The 24,290-nt window shown below is 44.2% G+C and overlaps 1 protein-coding gene across 1 annotated transcript; it reads left to right on the top strand.

Moving 5' to 3' along the window:
• On the top strand, positions 1-23,779 carry gjd1b (gap junction protein delta 1b). Its single transcript, XM_004075456.5, has 2 exons — positions 1-725; positions 18,570-23,779. Exons 1-2 carry the CDS (start codon positions 655-657, stop codon positions 19,417-19,419), a joined length of 921 nt encoding a protein of 306 aa, XP_004075504.1. The 5' UTR covers positions 1-654; the 3' UTR covers positions 19,420-23,779.
• Positions 23,780-24,290: the final 511 nt, after the last annotated feature.

The raw sequence follows: 24,290 nt of genomic DNA on the forward strand, positions 1-24,290 counted from the left end.
AACTGCCGACTGGCTTGAACAGGGAAAGAGGGAGACGGAGGCAGGTGGAGGAGATGAAGGAAGGAGAAGAGAGGGGAGCCGCCGCTCGGAAAACACGCTGAGAGGAGGGCGGAGGGGGGCCTCACGCGGGAAGACGGAGCAGGAGAACGATGCTCTGCTCCTCGTAGTCTGCCGGAACCGAACCGGGAGAAAGAAGCAACAGGAGGGAGGCGGGAAAGCCTTGGAAAAGAAGAAGAGACCGAAGGGAGGAAGGAGACAGCGGCGATGAAGAGGGCGCAGCGGGAGAGCAGGAGCAGAGATGACTCCTTCCTCCAGCTCACATGACTCGTACAGTGATGCGTGGAGGAGAGGAGAGCTGCTGATGGAGGTCCTCCTGCTTCCTCTCCGTTAGACCAGGTGTGTCTAACAGCACATGACAGCCCAGCTGGTGAGGGGGTAAGAGGAGGTCAGGAGCAGCCAGAGGTGGAGGACAGGAGGAGCGTGCGTGGATAGAGAACATCACGCACACTTCAGGCTGCGTGCAGCTGCACTCTCTACCTCTATACTCAACACAAGTGGACTTGAAGACCTCAGTACCAGCAGCACTCCTTCTACTCAAAGGGAGCCCCCCCCATCCTGATCCCCGTGCCCAGTGGATGCCTCCTGACTCCAACCATGGGAGAATGGACCATCCTGGAGCGCCTCCTGGAGGCTGCGGTGCAGCAGCACTCCACCATGATAGGAAGGTGAGTGCAGGGTTTGGGGTGAGATGTCTCCATGTGTCCACCTCTGGATCTGCAGGGGGACAGCGTTCCAGCAGGGACTCTCAGGAACTCCTGAGGAGGGGGCGCTTTAATGTCTTAATCCCTGTCTGTCAGTGACATGATGGCAGCTTCAACAGCCACGAGGGGCAGCATCTCTCCTCTAGGGGGCACCAGAGAGGTCTTCATGATGGTGTCCTTGTTGTACCTCTCACTGAATCAGACTTTTAGGCAGGAGCAGCTTCAAAAGCTGTTTAGAAACGAACGTGGTATGCACTAACCCCCCTGCCCCCACCCCAGGTTCATACTTACCCATCCTACAGGCGGAGTGGGGCTGCAGGAGGGTTAGGAGGAGACAGGTGTAGAGGTCTAAGCGTGGACACTCACAGTCTGGGGGGGGGGTTGAGACAACATGGTGCGATCCACTCAGGGCACATGGTTGCAGGTTTTCATCAGAGGTTTGATGATCTGATCACCTGCCGTCTGGTCTCTGCTGATGTAACATCCTGCGATGTGTAAAAATCCTAGAAACTGAACGGAGATTGCGTTAACGATTGGTCTTCAGAGTCCTGCGCTTTTGGTATGAACCGTTGCCAAGGTGATGGTCTCTCGTTGACTGTATTGTGTTGATTTGTCACCATTTCAATGCAGCACAAAAACACACATTCATGTTCCACAGATGACAGGTTATGGTTAAACACTGAGACACAATACGGCAGGAGGATGGACCAACGGTGGACCTTTGTCTTCATGCCTCAGACCCCCCCCCCCCCCCCCCCCATGAACTAATATGTCATTCAGGCATTCACACTTTCATACTTTTCCATTGATTTCTGCCAATATAAAGCGAAGGCCCTGATGTTCTCAATGGAAGGAACATCAATGCTGATGTTCTTCTCATGATAGTCCTTCAGAACAATGGCAGACCTTTTTCTGATTCCTATAGGGAAAATGTATCCTGACTGAACAGCTTCAGTCTCTGGAAACCTCAGATGTTGTTGTGGACTTTAAAGTCAGACTACTATCATCTTTTGATCTATTTTAACCCTTGTGCTATCCTAGGCACTTTAACATTGGGAGTTGGGTCATCTGGACCCACTAGACAGTGCTCTGAACCTTTTTTCTTCAATAATTTGTGATCTTCACAAATTGGTATCCATGGATTACATGAAATCTTTCCACCTTTATCCACCTTTGTAATGGGAGGGAGAACACGTCAATGTAAGGGTGGGGTCATCTTAGATAGCACAAGGGTTAAAAGCGTTCCCAGTGGTCTTTTAATTATATTTATGCCATTTTTTTAGCCAAAATGAAAAAAAAACTGTTGTTTTTGGGGACTTTTGGCATGGAGCCCACCCTCATTTCCTATCATCCCTTTGTTTACACTCTCTTCCGCTATAACCCCAAGCTAACATTAGCTGTGCAAAAAAAATGGCAAGCAATATTGGAGCTATCCAGTTATGACGTTTTGATGCAGATGCCAGTTCACATATACATATACCATATTCAAACTTTATTTTTTTGTCTACTCCTGATTCATAATGATTTGAATAAATAGATACTCAGAAATGCAATCTTGAGCTCATTTTTCTTAATGTCTGTCCTCTTATAATGAGAAAAATGCTGCAAGGACATGTTAAAAACACCAAAAAACACAATTTCCATTAGTGAATAAACATGGGTTGTGTTGTTTTTCATGGTGGTTCTATTTGTTAGTTATCAGTAGCGGAATTCATGTGAAGTGAATAAAGATGCTTTTCCTCGTCTTGGACTTGTGAGCAGCAGTTTGCTGAGTTTCCTGAAGGTCCGGAAGGCCTTGTGTGGGCCGTCATAAATTTCCATAAATGTACACTAATACTCCGTCTGTCCTGAAGCCATTGGTCCAGGCGCTGCCACTCTCATGTGTTCATTGGTGAACCAAGCCACAGTCCTGGGAGAGGGGGCCGCGGACAGGTTGCAGTCCCTGAGGGGGATGTGCTGTCACCATGGCAACAGTCTGAGTCCTTGGTCATACATGAGTCACATCAGGGGGAGTGGAAGTCAGTGTGAGATTACAGAGCGCTCTAGAGATTCCCTTTTTGGGTCAGAGCGTGTGCATGAGCAGACACTCTGAGTGTTTGAGCCCCTCTGTGGGCACGGCGCTGTGTGAGTGTACTCACTTACTGTCAGTGATTTATGTCTGCTTTTATGAGCAGCGGGCACGCTGATGGACTGCAGAGCCCCGGAGGATAAACAGTGATGAGGAACACGCCGCTTTACTACTCCCAACACATCCGTCACGCCGCGAGTTCTCACCTGCAAGCTGCTGTTGATCAAACCGCCAAACGTGCAGATCGATGCTCCCTCCCGCTCACATTGATCTCCATTGTTGCAATAAAAGTGGAGCCTGATGGAACAAAGAGCATCTTAATGAAAACGCCTTTAGACCGGCCGTCTGTAATCGGACCCTCAGGTCTCCTTATAGTCTGGACGGTTATTAAAGCCGTCAGAACCTGTCCAGTTTTTAAATCCCCTTTAAGGAGAACAGAAGTGAAACAGCAGTTAATCACTGTTCTATCACAGAGCAGAGGGACTCTCCACCCCACCCCATCAACACAAACAGATGATCAGGGGTTCAGCACTACAACCAATAACCCAGGAATTAGATGAAACCGCCTCCTGCTCATTTCCCTTCCTTCTCCCAGTGAGGTTTTCAGGAACGACTGGAGTTGGTTTTTCTCTGCCGGGATTGGTCTGTTTAAGATCTTTTGGTTCTGTTGTGCTCCGAAAGAGCTGTCTCCAGAAAGATGCATTCTCACTTCTGTTGTTTGCATATATTTTTAGTCCCTGCATTCATTGCGTCTCATGAGGCTAAAAACCTGCTGATGCAACCCTGTCCAACTGTCAGCCAATCAGACGCAGGGCTAACACTGTTTGATGTGTATTCAAGCTTTGAGGATCCTCAGAAAGCTCTTGATGAGCTTAAAAAAGTTCTGGAGCTGTCAGAGGTGTTTCGAAAATAGAACGGAGAAATATTTGCTGCGTCTCTTTTTCTTTTTGGGAGGGGGGGGGGGGGGGGGTTGTCAAATATGTTCCAAAAAACTTTGAAGCCCCCTGCCTCTTGCAGACCCCTATGTTTGCACGCATTACAGTTGACATGCATGCCATCATGTCTGTGCAGGATCGCAGGCTGTTGACACATGACCTTTAGCTCACTGTGCTTTTGTTCCACGGTCCCCTGTGGAGAACTCACATCCTCCCATAGACCAGTCTGCACTTGTGTTTATAGGAGTCACAGGAAGAAGCGAAATGTTCTCGCCTGGCTGGTGGCCTGTCCCCTGAGGAGACCTTCAGCCCTTCTTTGCTTTAGAATTAAAGGGGCCTCACATGGTCCATACTAGTTCTTTAGAAATTCAATGTAACTTGACCACCTGCTGCTCAAAATCAGGAAAATCTGGTGTATTAATTTTGGATAGGTATGATGATGAAAAGGTCTAAAAATGTAATGTAAGACCTGATGGATGACCGGGATGTAGACAGCAGGAGAGGATGAGGCTGCTGCTGACAGTCAGTGGGCTTCATTGGTTTAGTTTGGCTGTGGGCAGGTCAGTGTTAAAGGGACACATTCATCCAACAGAGCAAACCAGAATTAGCAGAACTTTCTTCATAAAGGAGTTTTTTTTTTTTGTAAAGTTACTACAGACTGATCAAGTCTAATGCTTTGGATGAAAACTGATTTTGTTCTGTTCTTCAGTGAAATTCCGGTTCAGTTTTATTGTGTTTTATAACCAAAGCTTCACAAATCTCAAATGATTTTCTAAGATTGGAATGTTAAAATCTATTTAAAGTTCCTGTTTTCCTTGAACATGTTAAAAAGGCCTTCATGACGTTCTTTTCCAGATCTGTGATAAGCTTTCCGGTTTAAATCTGTCTTTTGCATTATCATGACCTTTATTCTGGACTTCAAGGAAGCCGGCTTTAATGGCTTCAAGCTTGCAAAAATGTTTGCATCTTTATTCCAGGTGTCTTCTTCCAATCTTTTCAACCAGTCGAGTCAAACTCATGAGATGGAATTTTAAAACTGAGACGAAGCAGAGAAATTCATGGTGTCTGTTTTTGTGTTGGCTTTGGCCAGCAGAGGGTTTCTAAAGGTGGTTCACCTGGTTTTCAGGTGCAGCCACAGACTTCCTGATCTTAGAAGTACTTGTCTGTCACAATGCCACCCTCTCAGAGCTTCATTTGCCACAGATGACATGAAACCAAAGCAGCTTTAGCAGAATTATTGAAGCTGGTCAGTTCTGGAACATCTGCTTGTTTTAGTGCTCTTGCTCCTGATCTGCTCTGCTAATGCTTACAGCACATGGAGTTGCTGAAATTACGAGGCGGGAAATGGTAATAAACCAATTTCCCTGAAATGCAAAATCTAAAGTGGAAAACAATGAACCAACTGTGGTCTTTTTTTGGATCAAAGTGAAGCTGTGGTATTTGAAGTGAGGTTGCGCTTGGAGCTGCCAGCTTTATTTAGACTGTTTTATGACATGCAGTTTGCAGCATTTCTGCACAGCCATCGTTGTCTTTGAGAGATCATCACATCCTTCTTTTGTGTTTTACTTAGCATCAAAAACTTTGCATTTTCATTTCAATGAAATCGTCTTCCAGTCTGAAGATAAAGAGGACGCTCTCCTCTGCCTCTTCAGCTCTGCTGCTGCAGTTTCTCTTAATGAGGATCTGTGGTAAATGAGGTGAGAGTTCTGTTGGCGAGCTGCTGGCCAGAGGCAGGATCAGCCTGTGATTAACTCCACATAACCCACACACGAGGATCCATGATCACACCGGCCGCATCCATCCGCACCGGGACACCAGACCGTCTGACTCACTGTTGTTCACAACGCTGCAGGCCGGGAAGCACGGCTGCAGGAAACAAGGCTGCTGAAAACATGGCTGTAGTAAATACAAGAGCAGAAAACATGGCTGCAGGAAACACTGCTGCAGAAAACACGGTTGCGGAAAACACGGATGTAGAAAACATTGCTGTAAAAAAGATGACTGCCGAAAACACGGCTGCTGAAAACATGGCTGCAGGAAACACAACTGGTGAAAACGTGTCTGTAGTAAATACGGCAGCAGAAAACATGGCTACAGGAAACACGGGTGCAGAAAACACGGTTACTGAAAACACGGCTGTCGAAAAAATGGCTGCGGAAAAAACAGAGAAAACACTGCTGTAAAAAAGATGACTGCCGAAAACACGGCTGCTGAAAACATTGCTTCCAAAAACACGGCTGCAGGAAACACGGCTGCTGAAAACATGGCTGCTGAAAACACGGTTACTGAAAACTCAACTGCTAAAAGCACGGATGTAGAAAACACTGGTGTAAAAAACATGACTGCCTAAAACACGGCTGCTGAAAACATGGCTGCAGGAATCACAAATGCTGAAAACGTGTCTGTAGTAAATACGGCAGCAGAAAACATGGCTACAGGAAACACGGCTGCAGAAAGCACGGTTGCAGAAAACAGGGTTACTGAAAACACGGCTGTCGAAAAAACGGCTGCTGAAAACACGGCTGTAAAAAACATGACTGCCGAAAACATTGCTGCCAAAAACACAGCTGCCAAAAAACACGGCTACAGGAAACACGGCTGCAGGAACCACGGTTGTGGAAAACACTGCTGCAAAGACACGGCTGCTAAAAACACGGCTGTAAAAAACAAGACTGCAGAAAACATGCCAGCAAACACTCGTAACATACCTGCAGACTGTCCCCAAAGAAGATTGTAGCGTGTTCTTCACACTTATCCACACACGAACACATACACACGCACGCACGCATGCAAGCACACACACACACACATAAAGACGTACACACAGTCACATGATGTCTTTTGCAGATTATTTAATGAAGCAAAGAGCTGAAGGAATAGTCTGCCGGATTCATGGCAATATGCTGCCTTCACACCAGACTCACAGCCAACTCCACACAGAGACAACCTGGTAGACGGCTCTGTGAAGCAAAAGGGAAACATTTTGATTTAAAACTAGCAGAAAGACAGCCGTTAGTTTGCTTCTGACTGCTGTTTGTGACGGAATCTCCCAGCAGGCATCAGTGTGACATTTGGGAAATGTGAATCTGTGTTTGTTTGCCTCAGTTGAGAAAAAGCGAGAAAAAAGTTGGACTTGTCCGGTAGGCTCTGGTTCGGGGATTTGATCCTGAGGACATGCGTGGAGCACATACAGCATCACAGTTACAGAGATTTTTCCTATCCAAGGACATGCAGATGGTTTAGTGTAACACACCATGTGACTCGTCAAGTTAATGTTGGCTCTGCCCAAAATATGAACTCCAACCAGCTGAAACAAACAACAGGATCAACATGTTCCGGAATTTCCCCGATGAGATGATCAAGTATTTTTGAAACAAATGGAATTAGAAAAAAAGTTCTGCTGAGTTTTTTTATATATCTAATATTAACAGGCAGATGTTGAGCCTAAATGTGATCATTATACAGAAATCTGCATGTAAAACTGCATTGAATTTAAAAGTGTAACAGACGATCTGTGGGACTTTGAATGGATCATTATGTTTAGCAGTAAAACACAGACCCCTCGGGTTCAAACACTGGAGATGCTTTCCTCTAAAGTAAAAATGCAGATTTAAGGGAAATTCATTTTCTAGATTGAATCCACCATAGACAACTTCCAGTGGAGATGTGAGGTTAGTTCATCCAAATCTTTTCTTTTTCGTGTTCTGGATCCTCTGGTTCTGGATTAGCAGGAAGCATGCAGCTACCTGCTGCTTGTGGGGGTTGTTCCCAGCTTGTGTCATTGAAGCTCCCTGCATGTGCCAGAGAGCTGATTGAGGTCTAAGCTTGGCACGGGTGGACGCTGGCGGTAGGGGGGGGGAATTGGCATTGATGTGACGGCCCAAGCTTGGGATTGTCCAAAATCCACTGATTTAATCTGGATTATAGCCATCATTTTTTTCCACTCTCTCTCTCTTACAGTTATCCCTCTGTAAACCCCCCCTCACATCTCCCTTCATCCTTTTTTTCTCTTCTGCTTTTGTCCTCACCCCTCCACCTTAACCTGACAGTTTACCCCAAATAACTTGCAGACTGATCTGTTGCCATGGTAACCCCCTCCATCTCATTTTCATTCTAACCGGGTGTAAAGATGGAACAATTTCTGAAAGTCTGTCTCTGGTTTTTAACTCACCTTAGGTTTCCAAGGCAACATACTCTTATCGCCATGGAAACTGGAGTCAAACTGATGTGCTGACTCGTCAGATAATGACATGTTCCGAGTTTCATCATATTGAAATGAATTAGGAAAGAAAGGTCATCAGTGTTTTCATGTCAGTTTGCTTTTTAGACTGAAGTACAGTTCTGAAAGTGTGAAACATTTTACATCCTTATTTCTTAACTGTACAAATTGAATCATTTTGCTTTTTAACTGTAATGCCGCAACATGATCCCACTGTGGATTGATGGGTTACCTTATATCTAATATACCGGTACACCAGTACTTCCATAAACTAGAATAAACCTCTCAATTAGTTTAGTTTAGTTTAGTTTAGTTTATTTCAAACACAAAACAAGTGAAAAAGTCAACACACAGTGGTTTAAAAGACAAAATAATACAGTGTGCTTGAAAAGGAGTCGGTTGAAGATAAATCTTGTCTGCTCCCACCCCTTATTACCAAACCTGATGATGTACGTATTCAACACGTGTGTTGCTATTTACAGATAGGTACAAAACATTCACGGTTTAATTCAAAACTGACTTTGTGTTTTTGACATGGAGAGTTGAATGGATGAGTAAACAGCTCTAAAATAACGCAAAGGATCCAACTCAACCTAAGAAAGTGTACGCTCAGTGGCAGGGTCATCACAGCAGAGCAGACCCACCAAGGCTGGAAACGGAACTGGAAAAGAAAATGGGAGAAAGAGGCAGCACATAAGAGCACTGCTGAATGGCTGGTCTATTTAAGAAAAGAGCACGCAGAATCTGTTGGAATAACATCAATCCCATAAACAGTTAAAGGGTAGTGGTTATTTGGTGTTGTAACTGTAACTGATTACTTTTTGACACAATGTTCCCAACACTAAATCAAAATGCCCCGCTCACACTTCTGGCAGATCATTTTTGTTTTTTCCAAGTTGCCTGATTGACAGACAACAGACGGAGTCATGCTCCACAGCACCTGATGCTCATCAAGGTCCACCTGAGAAATGTTTCTTCTTTTTCTGTGAGTCAGAGAAGCAAACCTTCAGTCTGAACGCAGGCTGTGACACAAAGGCTGAAGAGGTGATCCTAACCTGCTGATTGGATGGAGATGTAACATGATCTTCTTCTGGCTGGAGGACACACACACAGTAGATAAAGTTACCAGGCTGCACAGAAGCTCATAACAGAGCAGTTGCATTGGTGTCATTTATTCGCATTGAGCGTGACGGTAAAGCCAGTGCGTGCTTTGGAGGTGTTGGCCTGTCGGTGGGGGAGGGCACAGCCCTCTCTCTCCTTCTGTCCTTGGCCTGAAGCACAGGAACCAGCCTTCTGGAAAACTGTGTGGAGCTGGATCCAGACCCGTGCCAGGTGACCTGCCGGGAACCTCGAGCCACGATCAACACTGGTGAAGGAACAAACTGTCAGCGAGGAGAGCGTCCGTCCAAGCATGATCATCCAGGATTAAACCTGTAGTGCCTGTCGTACCTGAGTCTCAGCTTTGTCTTCAACACACAAGCAGGAGAAGACAGACCAGGGCAAAAATATGAAGATGCACCAAACACTACGGAATGAAGACCTTTCCTCACACAAGTCAAACACAAAAACACTGCAGATTCTCTGACCGTTCTTACCATCCAGTCACTGTTGTTTCTTTATTAATTTTTTGTTATGAATCAAAAAATCCTTAGATCCTAAAAATCTCTTTGTGGACTTTTGAAAACACTGAAAATGCATCATAGTGCTCTGGGGCCTCATTTATAAAACTTTGCGTAGGATTTGCGTCAGAAGTGGCGTACGGATGAAACATAGGACGTGCGTACGCACAGAAATATTCGGAGTTATTAAACCGTGCGCACGCACATCCTACGCATCTTTCCCTTTATAAATCACAACCGATTCTAAATGCAGCGCAGCTTTTGCGGCTACAGGACACGCCCATAGTTGCCCATAAATAGTCCGTGAAACGCCCACAAATTAATATTCATGGCTTGCTAAATCATGGCAAACACAGAGGGGAAATCAAAAAAACGTAACTTCACTCAATGTGAAGTAGAAGTTATCGTTGGCGAGGTGGAAAAGAGGAGAAAAATGTTGTTTGGAGGGCACAGTGTGGCCTTACTAATGCCAAAAAGGCACGTGAGTCTGAGTGGCAAACGGTGGCAGACGCCGTAAATGCTGCAGCCTCACAACCTCGGACGTGGCCGAAATAAAAAAGAAATGAAAGAAATGATCGGACATCAAAGTCGAGGCAAAAAAACGTCTAGCGCTGCATCGGCAGAGTGTGTCCGCCACGTGTGGGGGGGTGGGCGGGGGGGTTTGGGGGGAGACACCGGAGCTGACCCCTCTTGGTGAGAAACTGTCCGCTATTATTGGGGAATCCCTATTAAGTCCCCCTTATCGGCGTCCTCCTCCGCCTCAGTCACCTGACTGAGACGGAGGGGACGCCGACGCGCCAGGGTCGGGGCCAACACAGCAATCAGCGCCAGGGGGTAGAGGCACGTTTTTAAGCTGTGCCACATTGTGTAGCACGGCACATGCCAGCACGATTTGGCACACACTGTCACTTTCACGTGTTTCTTCCATCTGCCGACGGTGTCGCCGTTTCTCATTTCACCCGTTTTTGTGCGTACGCCTGGGTCAGAGCTTGCGTGAAGGACCGCACATTTTCCCGTCAAGTTTGCTTTTTATAAATCTCAACTATTGCGTAGAGAGTGGCGTACGCCTTCTTTTGTGCGTACGCAACGTTTATAAATGAGGCCCCTTTATAAAACCGTGCGCACGCACATCCTACGCATCTTTCCTTTTATAAATCACAACCAATTCTAAATGCTGCGCAGCATTTGCGGCTTCATGACACGCCTATAGTTGCCCATAAATAGTCAGTGAAACGCCCACAAATGAATATTCATTGATTGCGAAACCATGGCACACACCGAGAGGAAATCAAAAAGACGTAACTTCACTCAACGTGAAGTAGAAGTTATCGTTGACGAGGTGGAAAAGAGGAGAAAAGTGTTGTCTGGAGGGCAAAGTGTGGGCATTACTAATGCCAAAAAGGCACGTGAAAATGCTGTAGCCTCACAACCTCGGACCGTGGCCGAAGTAAAAAAGAAATGGTCGGACATCAAAGTCGCGGCAAAAAAGCGTCTGGCGCTGCATCGCCAGAGTGTGTCTGCCAAGGGGGGGGGGGGGGGGGGGGGGGGGGGGGGGGGGCAGCGGAGCTGACCCCTCTTGAGAGACTGGCGGCAATAATTGGGGAATCCCTTAAGGGGTGTGGTGACTGAGGCGGAGGGAGACACCGACGCGCCAGATTCACCGGGTGACACCCCCCCCAAAGGCCCGCAGAGGTCCAAAGGGACGGCTCGAATAAGTCGGAACCGGCTCATAAGCCACTCGTCCTCGTTTGCCAGCAAGTCTTCTTGCTGTCTAAAGATGCGTTCACTCCGAATTCTTCCATTTGCCACATCTTCTAAGAGCACAAGATCAGCCATTGTGCGTCATTACGCATTGTGATGGGGCATTTTATTTCCATCCATTTAATTACATCTGACAAGCTACAGATGTCGGTAATAATCGACGTGGAAATGGGAAATTGTTCCGCGCAAATGTAATTTCTTGTTGCTTTCTGAATGGTTGAGACATACGCCATACATTGTTTTATCAAAAATAAAACAAACTAAAGGCATATGCATGAATACCATAATTCCGTAGCTTATGAAGAAATGTTTTAATATGAAAACAACTTTCCCCAGTGGACAATTAATACGTCCGTCCGTCCGTCCGTCTGTCTGATTCGCACACATCTGGCGGCGCGTGCACACGCAGCGGCTCCTCTCTCCCCTACCTTCAGTGTTTTTTGGCTTTTTTTTGGCTTTATCTTTTTGGGTTTCAAGGATTTATTGTTTTTAAAAGAATGTATTTTAAGTCGTAAGTCGTTTATTTATTATTGTACATGCTGCTTGCACTGTGGGGTGGGAGGAAAGCAATTTCATCTGTGCTGTATGTCTTACGGATGCAACATATTTGACAATAAAGCTGACTTTGACTATATCTGCTCCACCAGACGGACACATTGACGAGAATATCAGTTTTGTACATTATTTCGTTCTGTTAACTATATTATTTATGAGGATGAATTGCACTACATGCCAATATTGCAGAACATATTTCACTTTTCTTTTTGCAAATATGTGTTCATTTAAGTTTCTGTTGTAATTTTCGTTTGATTTTTTTTTGTTTGTTTCACTGCTGATCGATCAAACGGGTGTTGGTGTAGCTGTTAATTGTAAGACTTGCTTTGTGAAGTCTTCATGTTATTTCTGAGAGGCAGTATTGTCATTTTCACTTTCACGTGTTTCTTCCATCTGCCGACGGTGTCGCCGTTTCTCATTTCACCCGTTTTTGTGCGTACGCCTGGGTCAGAGCTTGCGTGAAGGACCGCACATTTTCCCGTCAAGTTTGCTTTTTATAAATCTCAACTATTGCGTAGAGAGTGGCGTACGCCTTCTTTTGTGCGTACGCAACGTTTATAAATGAGGCCCCAGGTCTCTAAAGAGAAAAGGCCAGCTCATCAAAAAGCATTTAGTTTCTTAAATGTTATTACATTTCTCCACATTTGTATTATCACTTAAGTTAATACATATTTAAGGTATAAGAATTTCCTGCACACTTTTTTAGTTTACTTTTATTATTTCTCTAATTTTGGTCTTCACCTTTCGGCATACTCCTTCAGGGGTCGCCACAGGTAGCAGCTTCCACTGATTCACACAGGTGGTTTGGTAGAGATTGTGCCCTTCCTGACACAATACTGTGTTTTATCCAGGCTGGGGACCGGCACAGGAAGACTCAGACATGGGTCCCGCTTGTGGCTAGGCAGTAGCACATAGGGTCTTGCCCAAGGACCCCCAGTGGATGAAGCTTATTGTCCCTCATGGGAAACAACCCCTGATTTCCCGGGCTTCAGTTATGCACTTCGCCAACCAAGCTATCTAGCTACTTTATTATTCTGATAATATCATAATTTATAGTTTCAAATAAAATAATAAAGATAAAAAATTTCTAAAAAATCTAACAAAACATGCAATTATTATAATGACATCTTTCATAGAAACTATTCTCTTGAATAATGGAAGAACATGTCAGTGAAACCTCCAGCTCACATGTGATTCATTCATTGTCAGGTTTCAGCTGAAGGACATAAAACTAGAAAGTTAAACTGTGAACTGTTTACTGCTGCCATGATCTGTAACAAATAACAAATAAGTTATTTAGATAATTTGTTTGTCTATAAATATTAAAATAAATGTCACAGGTTCTCACATTTATTCAGTAATTATCATTCACCAGTTTCTATAAAAACACTCTTCTTCAGGTAGAAGCTGGAAGTTTAATGCATCTTTGCTTAAAGGCTTCTCCTAAATGTGGAATATATTACAAATAAATGAAGTTATTGATGTTTCCTTTTTCTTTAACTGTTTTATCTTAATTGTTTGTGGAGGTCCAGGAAACCGTTAATCTTTAAACTGAATCCTTGTAAGTCTATTTTTAGAGGATTCACTTTCATTATTCAATGATTATTTTCATCGACCTCTTCAAGTTTTCCAAATAAAATCCATGAAGATGGTTTAAGAATTCCCTCCTGAATCAATTTCGTTTCAATCTATTTTCCTTTATCTCTCTGTAGAAAAATCTTATTCTTTTGGTGATTTGGTCTCTAGAAGGCACATCTTCTTCTCCTTTCATCTTCATTTTAGGCCCCCTGCCTGTTGCCGTGGTAACCAGCAGAGGAAGGTTGAGTTGGAGGGATTGAAGAGAGGGGGGCAGATGCTTGTTACCGTGTCTTCTCCCCATTGACTGTAATGAGAACTGGACTGAGTGATTCCTCCTCCCTCGTGTTCTAAGTAGGAAGTACCTGCTGGCCCCAAGAAGCCAAAATGGACTTCTATGGAGAAAGAAGAAGCTATCATTACAACATTCATTCCATTTGTCAGAATAACCATTCTTGCTCTACTACCCTTTTTTAACAGGTTCTTGCTAATCCTAATTTTCTTCATAGTTTGTATTTATTGCAAGTTATTCAAGTTATAAACTGACCAATCAGATGCCTCAATTAAAGCATGTGGTGCCCACTGACCCCCACCTTGAATGTTCAAAATGTTGGATTGACATATTTTCCCGAGCCGCTTTCGGCGGAAGGGGTGCGGACTTTGAACAAGATTACTCCTGATTAGCGACAGTGGTTGCCATAGAAACGTTGATTCAGACCGACTTGTCTGACTTGTCTTCAGTTGGGCTGCACGGTGGTGCAGTGGTTAGTGCTCTTGCCTCACAGCATGAAGGCCCCTGGTTAAAGTCCCGGCTGGGGGACCTGAAAACAAAACAAAACCTGAAAACAGAACACCAATGGGGGACCTTTCTGTGTGGAGTTTGCATGTTCTCCCCGTGTATGCGTGGGTTCTCTCCGGGGACTCTAGCTTCCTCCCACTGTCCAAAAACATTAAACTCTAAATTGTCCCTAGGTGTGAATGTGAGTATGCATGGGTGTGTGATATATGAGACCCTGTGACAGAATGGGGACCTGTCCAGGGTGTCCCCTGCCTTCGCCCATAATAGGGATTGGCTCCAGCAGCCCTGTGACCCTGAAAGGGACAAACAGAAGAAGATGAATGAATTGACTTCATTTTGCTGTGGGTAACGTCACTCGCTTAGTCCAGTTCTCTTGTACAGTCAATGCTTCTCCCACATATTGAAACCTCATTTTTCCTTTGACCTTCAGCTCCTCACAGATCACCTCCTTCTTCACACAGCTCAATCACTTCACAGGCCTTCCTGCTCTCAGCATTAGTTCTGCTGCCTCACAACACAGTGAGTGAGTTTCTCAGAAAGAGCAAACAACACAACAGTTGTGCTGCGTCATTAAACCCTCAAATTCAGCTGCAGCTCAGAATGCTGAACCCACTTTAGCATTTCTGCAGCTTTTTCTGTCATATTACCATTAAGATGTAGGAGATGCGGAAGATGGTGCACATGGTGAAGATTGTTTATATGGTAGACACAAGAAAATTATGGAGATGGTGACGACATTGGAGTGGTAAAGATGGTGACAATGAAGATTGTGGAGATGTGGAGATGGTAAAGATGGTGGAGATGGTGAAGGTGGTGGAGGTGGTGGAGAATATTTTTGTCATAAAAGGATCAAATCAAACACAAACTGAGGCTTAAATGGAACAGAACAGCTTCAATAGAATCTTTGTAGTAAAATATAGAAATCAGAGATTTGTTTCTGTGTCTCTGTGAATGTGTGTGTGTTTGTGTGGTGGTGGTGGTGGTGGTGGTGGTGGTGTGGGGAGGTCTGTGCTCCTTCTGTTTGACAGAAAGCTTTTGGCTCTTTTACATGAACTAGGCCCAAAACTAAAAGTGTTTCACCAAATGTAATGAAACTGCAGAAAATTAAAAAGAAAAAGTTGAAAGTCTGAAATTATTCACTGATCAGCAGCAGATCATCTGAGGCCAGAAAAGCTTCAGCGTGTTAAATGATGTGCAGCTGATGAGCAGAAAAGGCTCCTGCCCTCCGTCCTTTGACTGAACATCTGCTGATGTTCATTTCACTGACAGCGCTGCGAACCAGCTGCCTGCAGGGGGGCACACAGATCAGTATCTGCATCAAAACGAAGAGTTTTGTTCAGAAAGGTCCTGAAATGAAGGTTAAATGCAGCCTGCAGCGACCCCCCCCTCCATGGCAAATCTGCTGCTGCTGTGTGGACCATCCACATCTACGGCGTCAGGGGGGGCATAAGTCAGCTGGTGTGAAGCTGTAATTTAGTTTCTGTCATCTTAACTAGAGATAAAAGAGGAGGTGTGCATCACTGGAGGGAGAAGAAGGTGAGAAAAAAAAGGTCAAGGAAAGATCAAAGTGAGGCAGGATGGGGGCGGAGCTTGCTGTACTATGATAATCTGCAGCTGTTTTATAGCATTAAACCAAAAAAAAAGGAAGAACTAATGTAAGAATACTCCCCGTCCCAGCCCTACCACAGATTACAGGAGCGGGTTTGCGTGCAGAAGCTATTATATAATTCATTCTCCATGATGAGATTTTCTGCCATTGCTGGTTTTCCTCGCTAACCTCCCTGCCCCCCCATCCTCGTTCTGGCAGGTTGTTCTTTTAATTTGGCTTCAAGATGTTTGAGCTGCAGTTTATTTACTGACAGTCTAATCCTTTAACTGGAACTCGTCTTCTGCATCTTTTTGAACTTCTCTCTCAAACACTTAACTGTCCTTGTGGAGCTTTGTTGCATGGATGTCCGTGTGTGTGTGTCCATGCATGTATTGGTGCACGTGTGTGGATTTACTAAGCTCCTTAATGGAGTCACAACAAGGGCAGAGGCATTTTCATTTTTAACCCCCCACCCAACCCCCTTCCCCACAGTGTTGGCAGATCAGAGGCGGACAGATTGGTATCAGAAATTTTTAAAAACGTTCTTCATTTGTGAGATTCACTGACCACCTAAACGCCTCCCCCAGTAGAAAGGTTCATGTCTTTGATTCTTCATCGGCCCAGAGGAAGTTTGGTCTGATGCAGTCTGACTCCTCAGGTGTTTCAGGTACAGCGGTGTGGAGACCCCTCCCACCCTCCCATCCCAGAACTGGTTAAAAGACCAGAAAAATCCGGGTTCTGGTCTGAATCTGGATCCAACTCATGAGCAGTTGGAAGGAGAACGTGCCAAAGCCAGCTCCTATACTCACTGATGATGAACCAAAGCTGGGAATCGAGTGGCTCCTAATGGTCAGTGGAATGATACAATCCGAGCTGGTCATCTGATACAATGACCATGGTGTCAACAGCGTGGAGGCACAGTAGGGACCACATGAATCTATCATATGGTAACCAGGGGAAATGCTGTCAGACAATCATTGAAATAAGTGTATTTGTAAATCACTGCTTGCTGTGAAACAGGAAGCAAAGTTTTTCTTCATTCTGCATTGTTCAGACTTACTTAAGGATGTTTGTCCACAAGGAGCCTGTTAACCTATAATAACCTTAATGAGGTGTTTCTCTGGAAGGTGCTCTAAGGATCTATGAAGTATTGACAAAACACAGACTCAAGTATTTTGTCAGAAATAATCTCTTTGTTTCATAACCACAAAATGAAATAGCTCATCTTAACCTTTACCTGTTGCCATGGCAGTGATGTTATTTTTTCAAGTTGAGGAGTGTGCAGAATATGTGTTTGTTCTGAACTGGACGTTAATATACAGAAAACACTCTAGGTAGACAGATGATGTTCTAATGGTTGTAACGTTTCCTATTGACCCCATGAATGACAGCAACATGTGGGGAGTGTCCAGCTCATCATCTACAGTTTTCAATAGGGCTGACACACCAGGGCCATCTGCACTGATAGTCTTCTTTTTCTTCTAAACCTGATTCAGATGTTTCCAAATGATCCTTTATGTCCTTATAGAGTGGTCCTCAGAGTGCTCCTTAATTATTTACTTTTCTTCTTTAAAGTCTGATGGGTAAAATCAGTAAGTTAGAGTTGGTTTTCTTTGCTTCTTTGTCTTGAAGTTGAGTCATGACTCAACTTCAAGACAACGTTATCTGGATGAAGGAGAACCTTCTCCAACTTTTTTTCTTTGCTTCAAAGGTCTTCAATTCCGTTAAGGCCTTGTTCATTCTTCAATTGAAAATCATTTCAAATGTCTTAACGGGTCATCTTAGGAGTTAAGTGAACTTTTAGTAATCAATAATTTTTCCCAATGACCTTTAATGGATGTAACCTCATTTTTCAAATCTGTGATGGTGAGGGTTTACATGTGGATGAAGCTTACCTGTAAAAACCAACCAATCAAGGCAAAAATGAATTTTATTTTGAAATGTTCAATAATTTAAAAGTCATATCTTCTAAAAACCAGAATCCCCAATAAAATACCATGGAAGTATTTGTAAGTTCAAAGAGAGGTAAACATCGAACACCTTGGGTTTCGTCACACTACTTATGCTTCCTTTAGGGGGTGCTACAGCAAAGCCTCCTACCCTCCCTTCTGCCTCCTCCGCTCTCATGCCCTCTTTCTCTTAATGAAACTCTTCTTTAGCCTTCGTCTTTCTTGCTAGCTCCAACCTCATCATCTTTTGACCAACATAATAACTGTTCCTCCTCTTAATGTGTCCAAACCATCTCAGTCTGCTGCCCTGCATTTATCTCCAAAACATTTATCTCGGTCTGTTCCTCTGATGGACTAATTCCTGATCTTTTCCATCTTGGTCACTCCTAAAGAGAACCACAACATCTTCATCTGTGCTAACTTCAGCTCTGCCTCCTGTCTGTGCATCTAAACCAACAACATGGCTGTTCTCACCGTAAATCTCCACCCACCATCATGGTTCACAAGAGATAACCTCATCTGTCAGTCTGTCCATCACTACTGTCTTTTACTTCTGTGCTTTACTTCTTGTGAGACATCTGAAACACCAAACCCAGCTCCAACAGAAGGTGGAACTGTGTCGCAGTGATTCGTTTTTGACTTTTGTAATGAACTTTAAGGACCATTTCTCTGTTTTCCTCTGCAGTAAACCTTTATATCTTTGGCTACACTAACAGTGTCTCTGTTTGCTTCTCTCTTAGGATATTGCTGACTGTGGTGGTCATCTTCCGCATCTTGATTGTGGCCATAGTTGGGGAGACGGTTTATGAGGATGAGCAGACCATGTTCATCTGTAACACTCTGCAGCCAGGCTGCAACCAGGCCTGCTACGACAAGGCCTTCCCAATCTCCCACATCCGCTACTGGGTGTTCCAGATCATCCTGGTCTGCACTCCCAGCCTCTGCTTCATCACCTACTCAGTTCACCAGTCAGCCAAGCAGAAAGACCGCCGGTACTCCTTCCTCTATCCCATCATGGAGAAGGACTATGGCGGCAGAGATGGAATGCGAAAGCTTCGCAATATAAATGGGATTTTAGTGCAGCACGGTGGTGATGGGGGAGGGGGGAAGGAAGAGCCTGACTGTTTAGAAGTTAAGGAGATTCCCAACGCCCCGCGAGGTCTCACACATGGGAAGAGCTCCAAAGTACGTCGGCAAGAAGGCATCTCTCGCTTTTACATCATTCAGGTCGTGTTCCGAAACGCCCTGGAAATTGGCTTCTTGGCAGGCCAATACTTCCTGTATGGCTTCAGCGTGCCTGGGATTTTTGAGTGTGACCGTTACCCCTGCCTCAAGGAAGTGGAGTGCTACGTGTCCCGGCCCACGGAAAAGACTGTTTTCCTGGTTTTTATGTTTGCAGTGAGCGGCATCTGCGTTGTGCTGAATTTAGCCGAGCTCAACCACCTGGGCTGGCGGAAGATCAAGGCAGCGATCCGGGGCGTCCAGGCTCGCAGGAAATCCATCTGCGAGATCAGAAAAAAGGACATGGCCCACTTGTCCCAGCCGCCCAACCTGGGACGCACTCAGTCCAGCGAATCGGCCTACGTTTGACGATGAAGATGAAAACAGGAGAGGATGGATGTGGAGAGAGAAGGAATTATGATTTTCATTTGCTCAGGATTAAAGGCCAAAACAAAAATCCTTTGGTGATGATGGAGATGAAGAGAATGTAAGGGCAGTGGAAAATGAATAATACAGTAAATGACAAAGTATTTGGGTCTGCTAGCAAACACACGAACAGGGATCTCGTGAGGAGATTCAGTCTGTTTTTATACTTTTATCCTAATAATCCATGAGCTTCTCCACTGCCCTTTGGAGGGAAGGCGTAAGTCATCAAGAAGTTAGGGAGGAAATGGAAAAAAAGGAAAAACTTAGGAGGAATTGTTTGTATTCTTTGAGAAGTGACAACGGTGTTTGATGCATCCCATGGTGCTTTTCATCTGGACTCCATCAGATTCACCAAAAAGAGGAGGGGGGGAGCGGATAGGACAGAGGAACATCATTAACAGAGGAACGGAAGAACTGTCAGAGCAGTCACAACCCATGTTTGTTGGGGGGGGGGGTGTTGGTGGGACAAGAGCATGTGAACCAAAAGACGGAGGAGAGAAGAACGGACATATTTTTAAGTTCCTCCATCTTTTCTCTGGAGGCTCATTGGTCTGCCTCCAGCGTGGTGTCTTCTGCTGAGATGACGTCACAGGCCAAAAGCAGAGAAGAGCCGACTGTGTTTATGCTCTGTCTCTTGGCAAAAGTTGATGCGAGCACAAACAGAGAGAAGTTACCATAAACACTTTCATCCCTGAACTCCGTGGTTGGCAGCAGAACAAACTTAGTGAACAAATGGACTAACAGTTAATTAGAGTAATCCCCCCATGAATCCAAACCAAAAGTCCTTGCTGTTAGAGAAGAGCACAGAAAAATACAGGAAGAAGAAGAAACCCTAACTTTTATACAAACGTTGTAAATGACATAACCATGAGTTTAGATTTTCTTTATTTTCCAGAGATGGTGCCATTTTTAATATATTCAAATTATTGTTGAGAACATATAGAAAGTATACCATAGTATTATTGAGTATATCCAAATCAAATTATTTATTTTTTGGGTGGTTGAAAAGTCTTACTTTATCAGATGTAAAAACTCTTTATTTAACACAAATAATCTTTTCACTGATGGAAGGGACGTCATGACTTGAAGGCGTTTGTGGGCTTTAATGTGAACCAGTGAAGGTGTGCAGCTGGTTTCCTTCAGAAGAAAACTGTAAACACATCTGTACAGTATTTGTTCTTTGCCAACCAGCTGCAGCCTGTGTTTGCTAGAGGCATGTGCACGTTTCCTGAATGACCGAGCTGTTACTGATGAGGATTTATTAAGACACGTGTGTTTTTGAACTTCAGTGGTTTTCTTTTAGCTGTTTCTGTGCCGACTGATATCAGCTTGCATGCAAGAAAAAAAAGAGAGAGAACAGTAAAAAAAAAAAGAGGACAGAGCAGTGCACCCGGATCATGAAAGAGGAGTGGAAGAGTGGCGGACTGCAGGGACCAATGCTGGGAAAACATTTCTGGATGTCACAGATTTTTCTAAAAACCTGGAGCTGACAGGAGGCAGTCGCAAAAACCAGCAACCCTGAGAAACCAAAATGGGTTTGGTTAAATGTAAAACCTAAGCTGCTCAGTTACACAGAGAAAAACTTGTTTAGGAAATGTATGCAACTGAAAAACTATTATGATCTTATTTTAAATTAGTCTTCACTCACCAAAACTATTTTATTAGGTTGATTTATAAGTTTCATAGTCAACTTTTCTGTTTTTTTTTTGTACGTTTTTAACTTCATATGACCCTAGCCCCACAGCTAGAAGTCCCTCAGTCAGGTCAGCGTGCAGATTATCTGTGCTTTCTCAGCGTCTCCTCCTTGTAAACAGATCAGAGCTGACTTTAGCAGCAGCTAAAGCAGCCGCAGATTCCCTCAGCCTTTTGGAATCTAACAGGTAATTCCCTCCAGGTTTAGATATACTCAGGATCTTCAGTGAAATGGACTCCGTCCTCTGCATGCACCAGCGAAGACAACATCCCTGAAAGGTCCTGCCAGAAACACTAATAATAGCAGCTGGGTTTCCCATTAGAAACGGTGCTTCAAGTGAAGGCTTAAATGCGACCTTAAGCTTAAAAGCCTAAAAGCCGAGTCCGGAACTATATCCGGCTGCTGCTACAGAGTCCATTCATATTAGTCTCCGAGACAGTGCAGGTTTGAGTTCTATTTTTACTGAATTGCACACATGCACTCTCTCAACGTGCGCTCACTTTGGAGAAGATCTGAACATAAAGCAGACGTCTCCTTCAGCGGGAACTCCAGTCCGCTGTCCTTCAGGTGGGCACATCAGCCAAAGAATCAAGCTCTTTCCCAGAGTTCATTAGTGCTTCAAACCTCCTGTGATTACAACACTGCCTCCCCTTTCAGAGTAAAAGCCCAGCTCTTCCAGCAGTCCTCTGCTCTCCACAGCCTGCTTTACTGTCTGTCAGTGTGAAATGAATTATGCAAACTTTTTCTTATTTGCTTCCTGTTTTGACTATTGGATTCATTTTTATTTGTTGCTCTTTTTGTATGGAAACGTATCAAAAAAGAAACAACGTTTTTCATGTAGTGAAAACTTTTTTTTTAAAGGTTTTGTGAAAATCAAGGGTAGAGCGTTGAAATATAAGAGTAGCAGAAAAAACATTATATTTCCTCCTTCGCCAAAGTCATATGCAAATTTACAAGACTTTTTAACTGCATGTGTATTAGCTATAATAAGCATGTTTCTATGTTTTATTCAACAGAATCTAAAAAGAAAGATTTTTACAGTTGAAGTTATACAGGAATGATGACTAGTGTGCAGATGAAACCCAGATCTTTGGACCAAACAGAGCTCAGCCAGTCCAAAAAAGAGTGTGACAAATGCTGTGAACCCTCATCCTTAAGAAAATGGCACAAAATACCTTTAAAATGACCACCATGGGCTTTGACTCATGAGATATTCCTTTGAAGGGTTTGTGAAAAAAGTACTGTAAAAAAAGAAAGAAATCACAGAATATTAAATGTGCAGCTATGAGACTGGCTGCTGAAACATTCCAGGATTTAGACTGTAGCACAAAGTGTATTTGAGGTGGACTGAATTCTCAGAAAACGAACAACAGGAAGCACACTCAGGACAGAAAACATCCGTTTTATACTGGTAGAAGTGGACCTTCTTTACATTTTATAGAAACTGTGCGTTGGCATCGTCCTCATCAATCCTGATACTGTTGGACCCTCCTCAGAAAGCCTGAGCCATCTGCTCTTTGGTGTTCGTGAAGACTTTACCTTCTTCAGATACATTCCTTTAAATCCAGCAAAGTCCTGCCCACGCATCACTGTTGATGTAGCTCTGCAGAAGCGAAGCTCACACCTTTGACTGTTACCAGGCTGTCAGCTTGGCTGCAACGGTTTACAGGTCACAACGTTTCCGATCAAATTCTCTGTAGAATTATCCTGCAGTAAATGAAGCGACCGTTCGATTCCTCCGGGACGCAGCGTGCAGTCCGTTTCCTTCATGATCACAGCTCTCGCTGGTACATCTCTGTTTCTGCCAGAGGGAACTGAGATCGATTTAGCCAGTGCAACGGGCTCGTCTGCAGCTCTGTGGAGGATTTTAAAAGAATTTTAGGGTTTCTTACTCATCACAGGTTACAAAGCCATAGAATAAAAGACACATTCCAAATATAAAAGAGCACAATGTGAGGAAGTTCTGCAGAACTTCACCAATTAATGTTTAAGACATTTTTGCATTTAAACTGAAACTAAACAGCTTTAAAGGAAATTCTGTGTTTAATGCAACAAAAAAAGGCAATGAAAAATCTGATTTATCCAAACGTTCAGCAGGGATTTCCATTGAGTCGCTCTAGTCCTGTGTCATACTGGTGCTCCTGGACTGGATCAGAACCACTTCAACACGCAGAAATCTTCCTTCGGCATGCTCACTCTCAACTATGTGTCTGCAGCAGACTCAGTTAAAACGGCCTCTTTACTTCATGTCCTGACCAACAGCAGCTCCTTAGAGCTCAAGGTCTCCATCATTGGTCTGGCTGAAAGGAGAAGATCTGAATGTTGATGTTTCAGCAAAGTGGGAGGAGCAAAGCGACACATGGCCAATATTTATAAAAGAAAGATGACCTTGTTAGATTTTAGGAAATCCTGGCTTCCACAGTCACATCTAAGCAGATGTGAACCCAGGAATGACGCACACACAACCTACCACTTGGTGACACCATCAGAGAATCTGTGGTTGCAGGTTCACAAACATACGTGACGGCCCTTCGTTAAAGTCCCTGTACATTTAATCAGTGTACTGTATGTAAAGACTGAATAAACCTTGAATGTGACATAACACCTGAACCAGCCTTCACCTGCTGATTTCTGACCTACAATTCAGTTCCTGCATTTGTGTGGTTGATGAATTGAATGTGTGTCTGTGATGGAGTGACAGGGTTGAAGCTGAAACACTCAGAAGCGGTGGCGCACAGGTGGTGCACTGATACAGTTCTATATTTAGCAGATGCACAGCAGTTTTTCAGAGTGAGGTTTGCAGCGCAGCTGGTTAGTAAAATGACATTTCTGACCTCAATAGGTGATTCTGAAATGTTTCAGCAGGATTAAGCTCTCATCACTGATGGGGTGGGGGGTGGGGGGTAGAATGCCGCCTCTGCATGTGTCTGTTTTTCACAACCTGCCCTCCTGCTGGGGGTTCAGGACACGTGCGCACAATGCAATGTGCTCGTTCACAAAAGCACCGCAGGCAGGTTTGCGCCACTTTCTGGACCTGTGTGTGTGTGTCCAAAAGACATCCAACCTTCTCAGATGGGTCACATGGTGGCTGCGATCAACTGGGATTGAAGGGTTGTTGCCA

Source organism: Oryzias latipes, chromosome 13 (genome assembly GCF_053564925.1).
Source record: "Oryzias latipes strain Hd-rR chromosome 13, Olatipes_Hd-rR_3.1".
NCBI lineage: Eukaryota > Metazoa > Chordata > Actinopteri > Beloniformes > Adrianichthyidae > Oryzias > Oryzias latipes.

Bases quoted from the DNA above. Each gene is read 5' to 3' on its own strand.
- gjd1b (XM_004075456.5), top strand. From the start codon at position 655: ATGGGAGAATGGACCATCCTGGAGCGCCTCCTGGAGGCTGCGGTGCAG. The intron at 726-18,569 runs GTGAGTGCAGGG...CTTCTCTCTTAG, and splicing joins CACTCCACCATGATAGGAAG to GATATTGCTGACTGTGGTGG.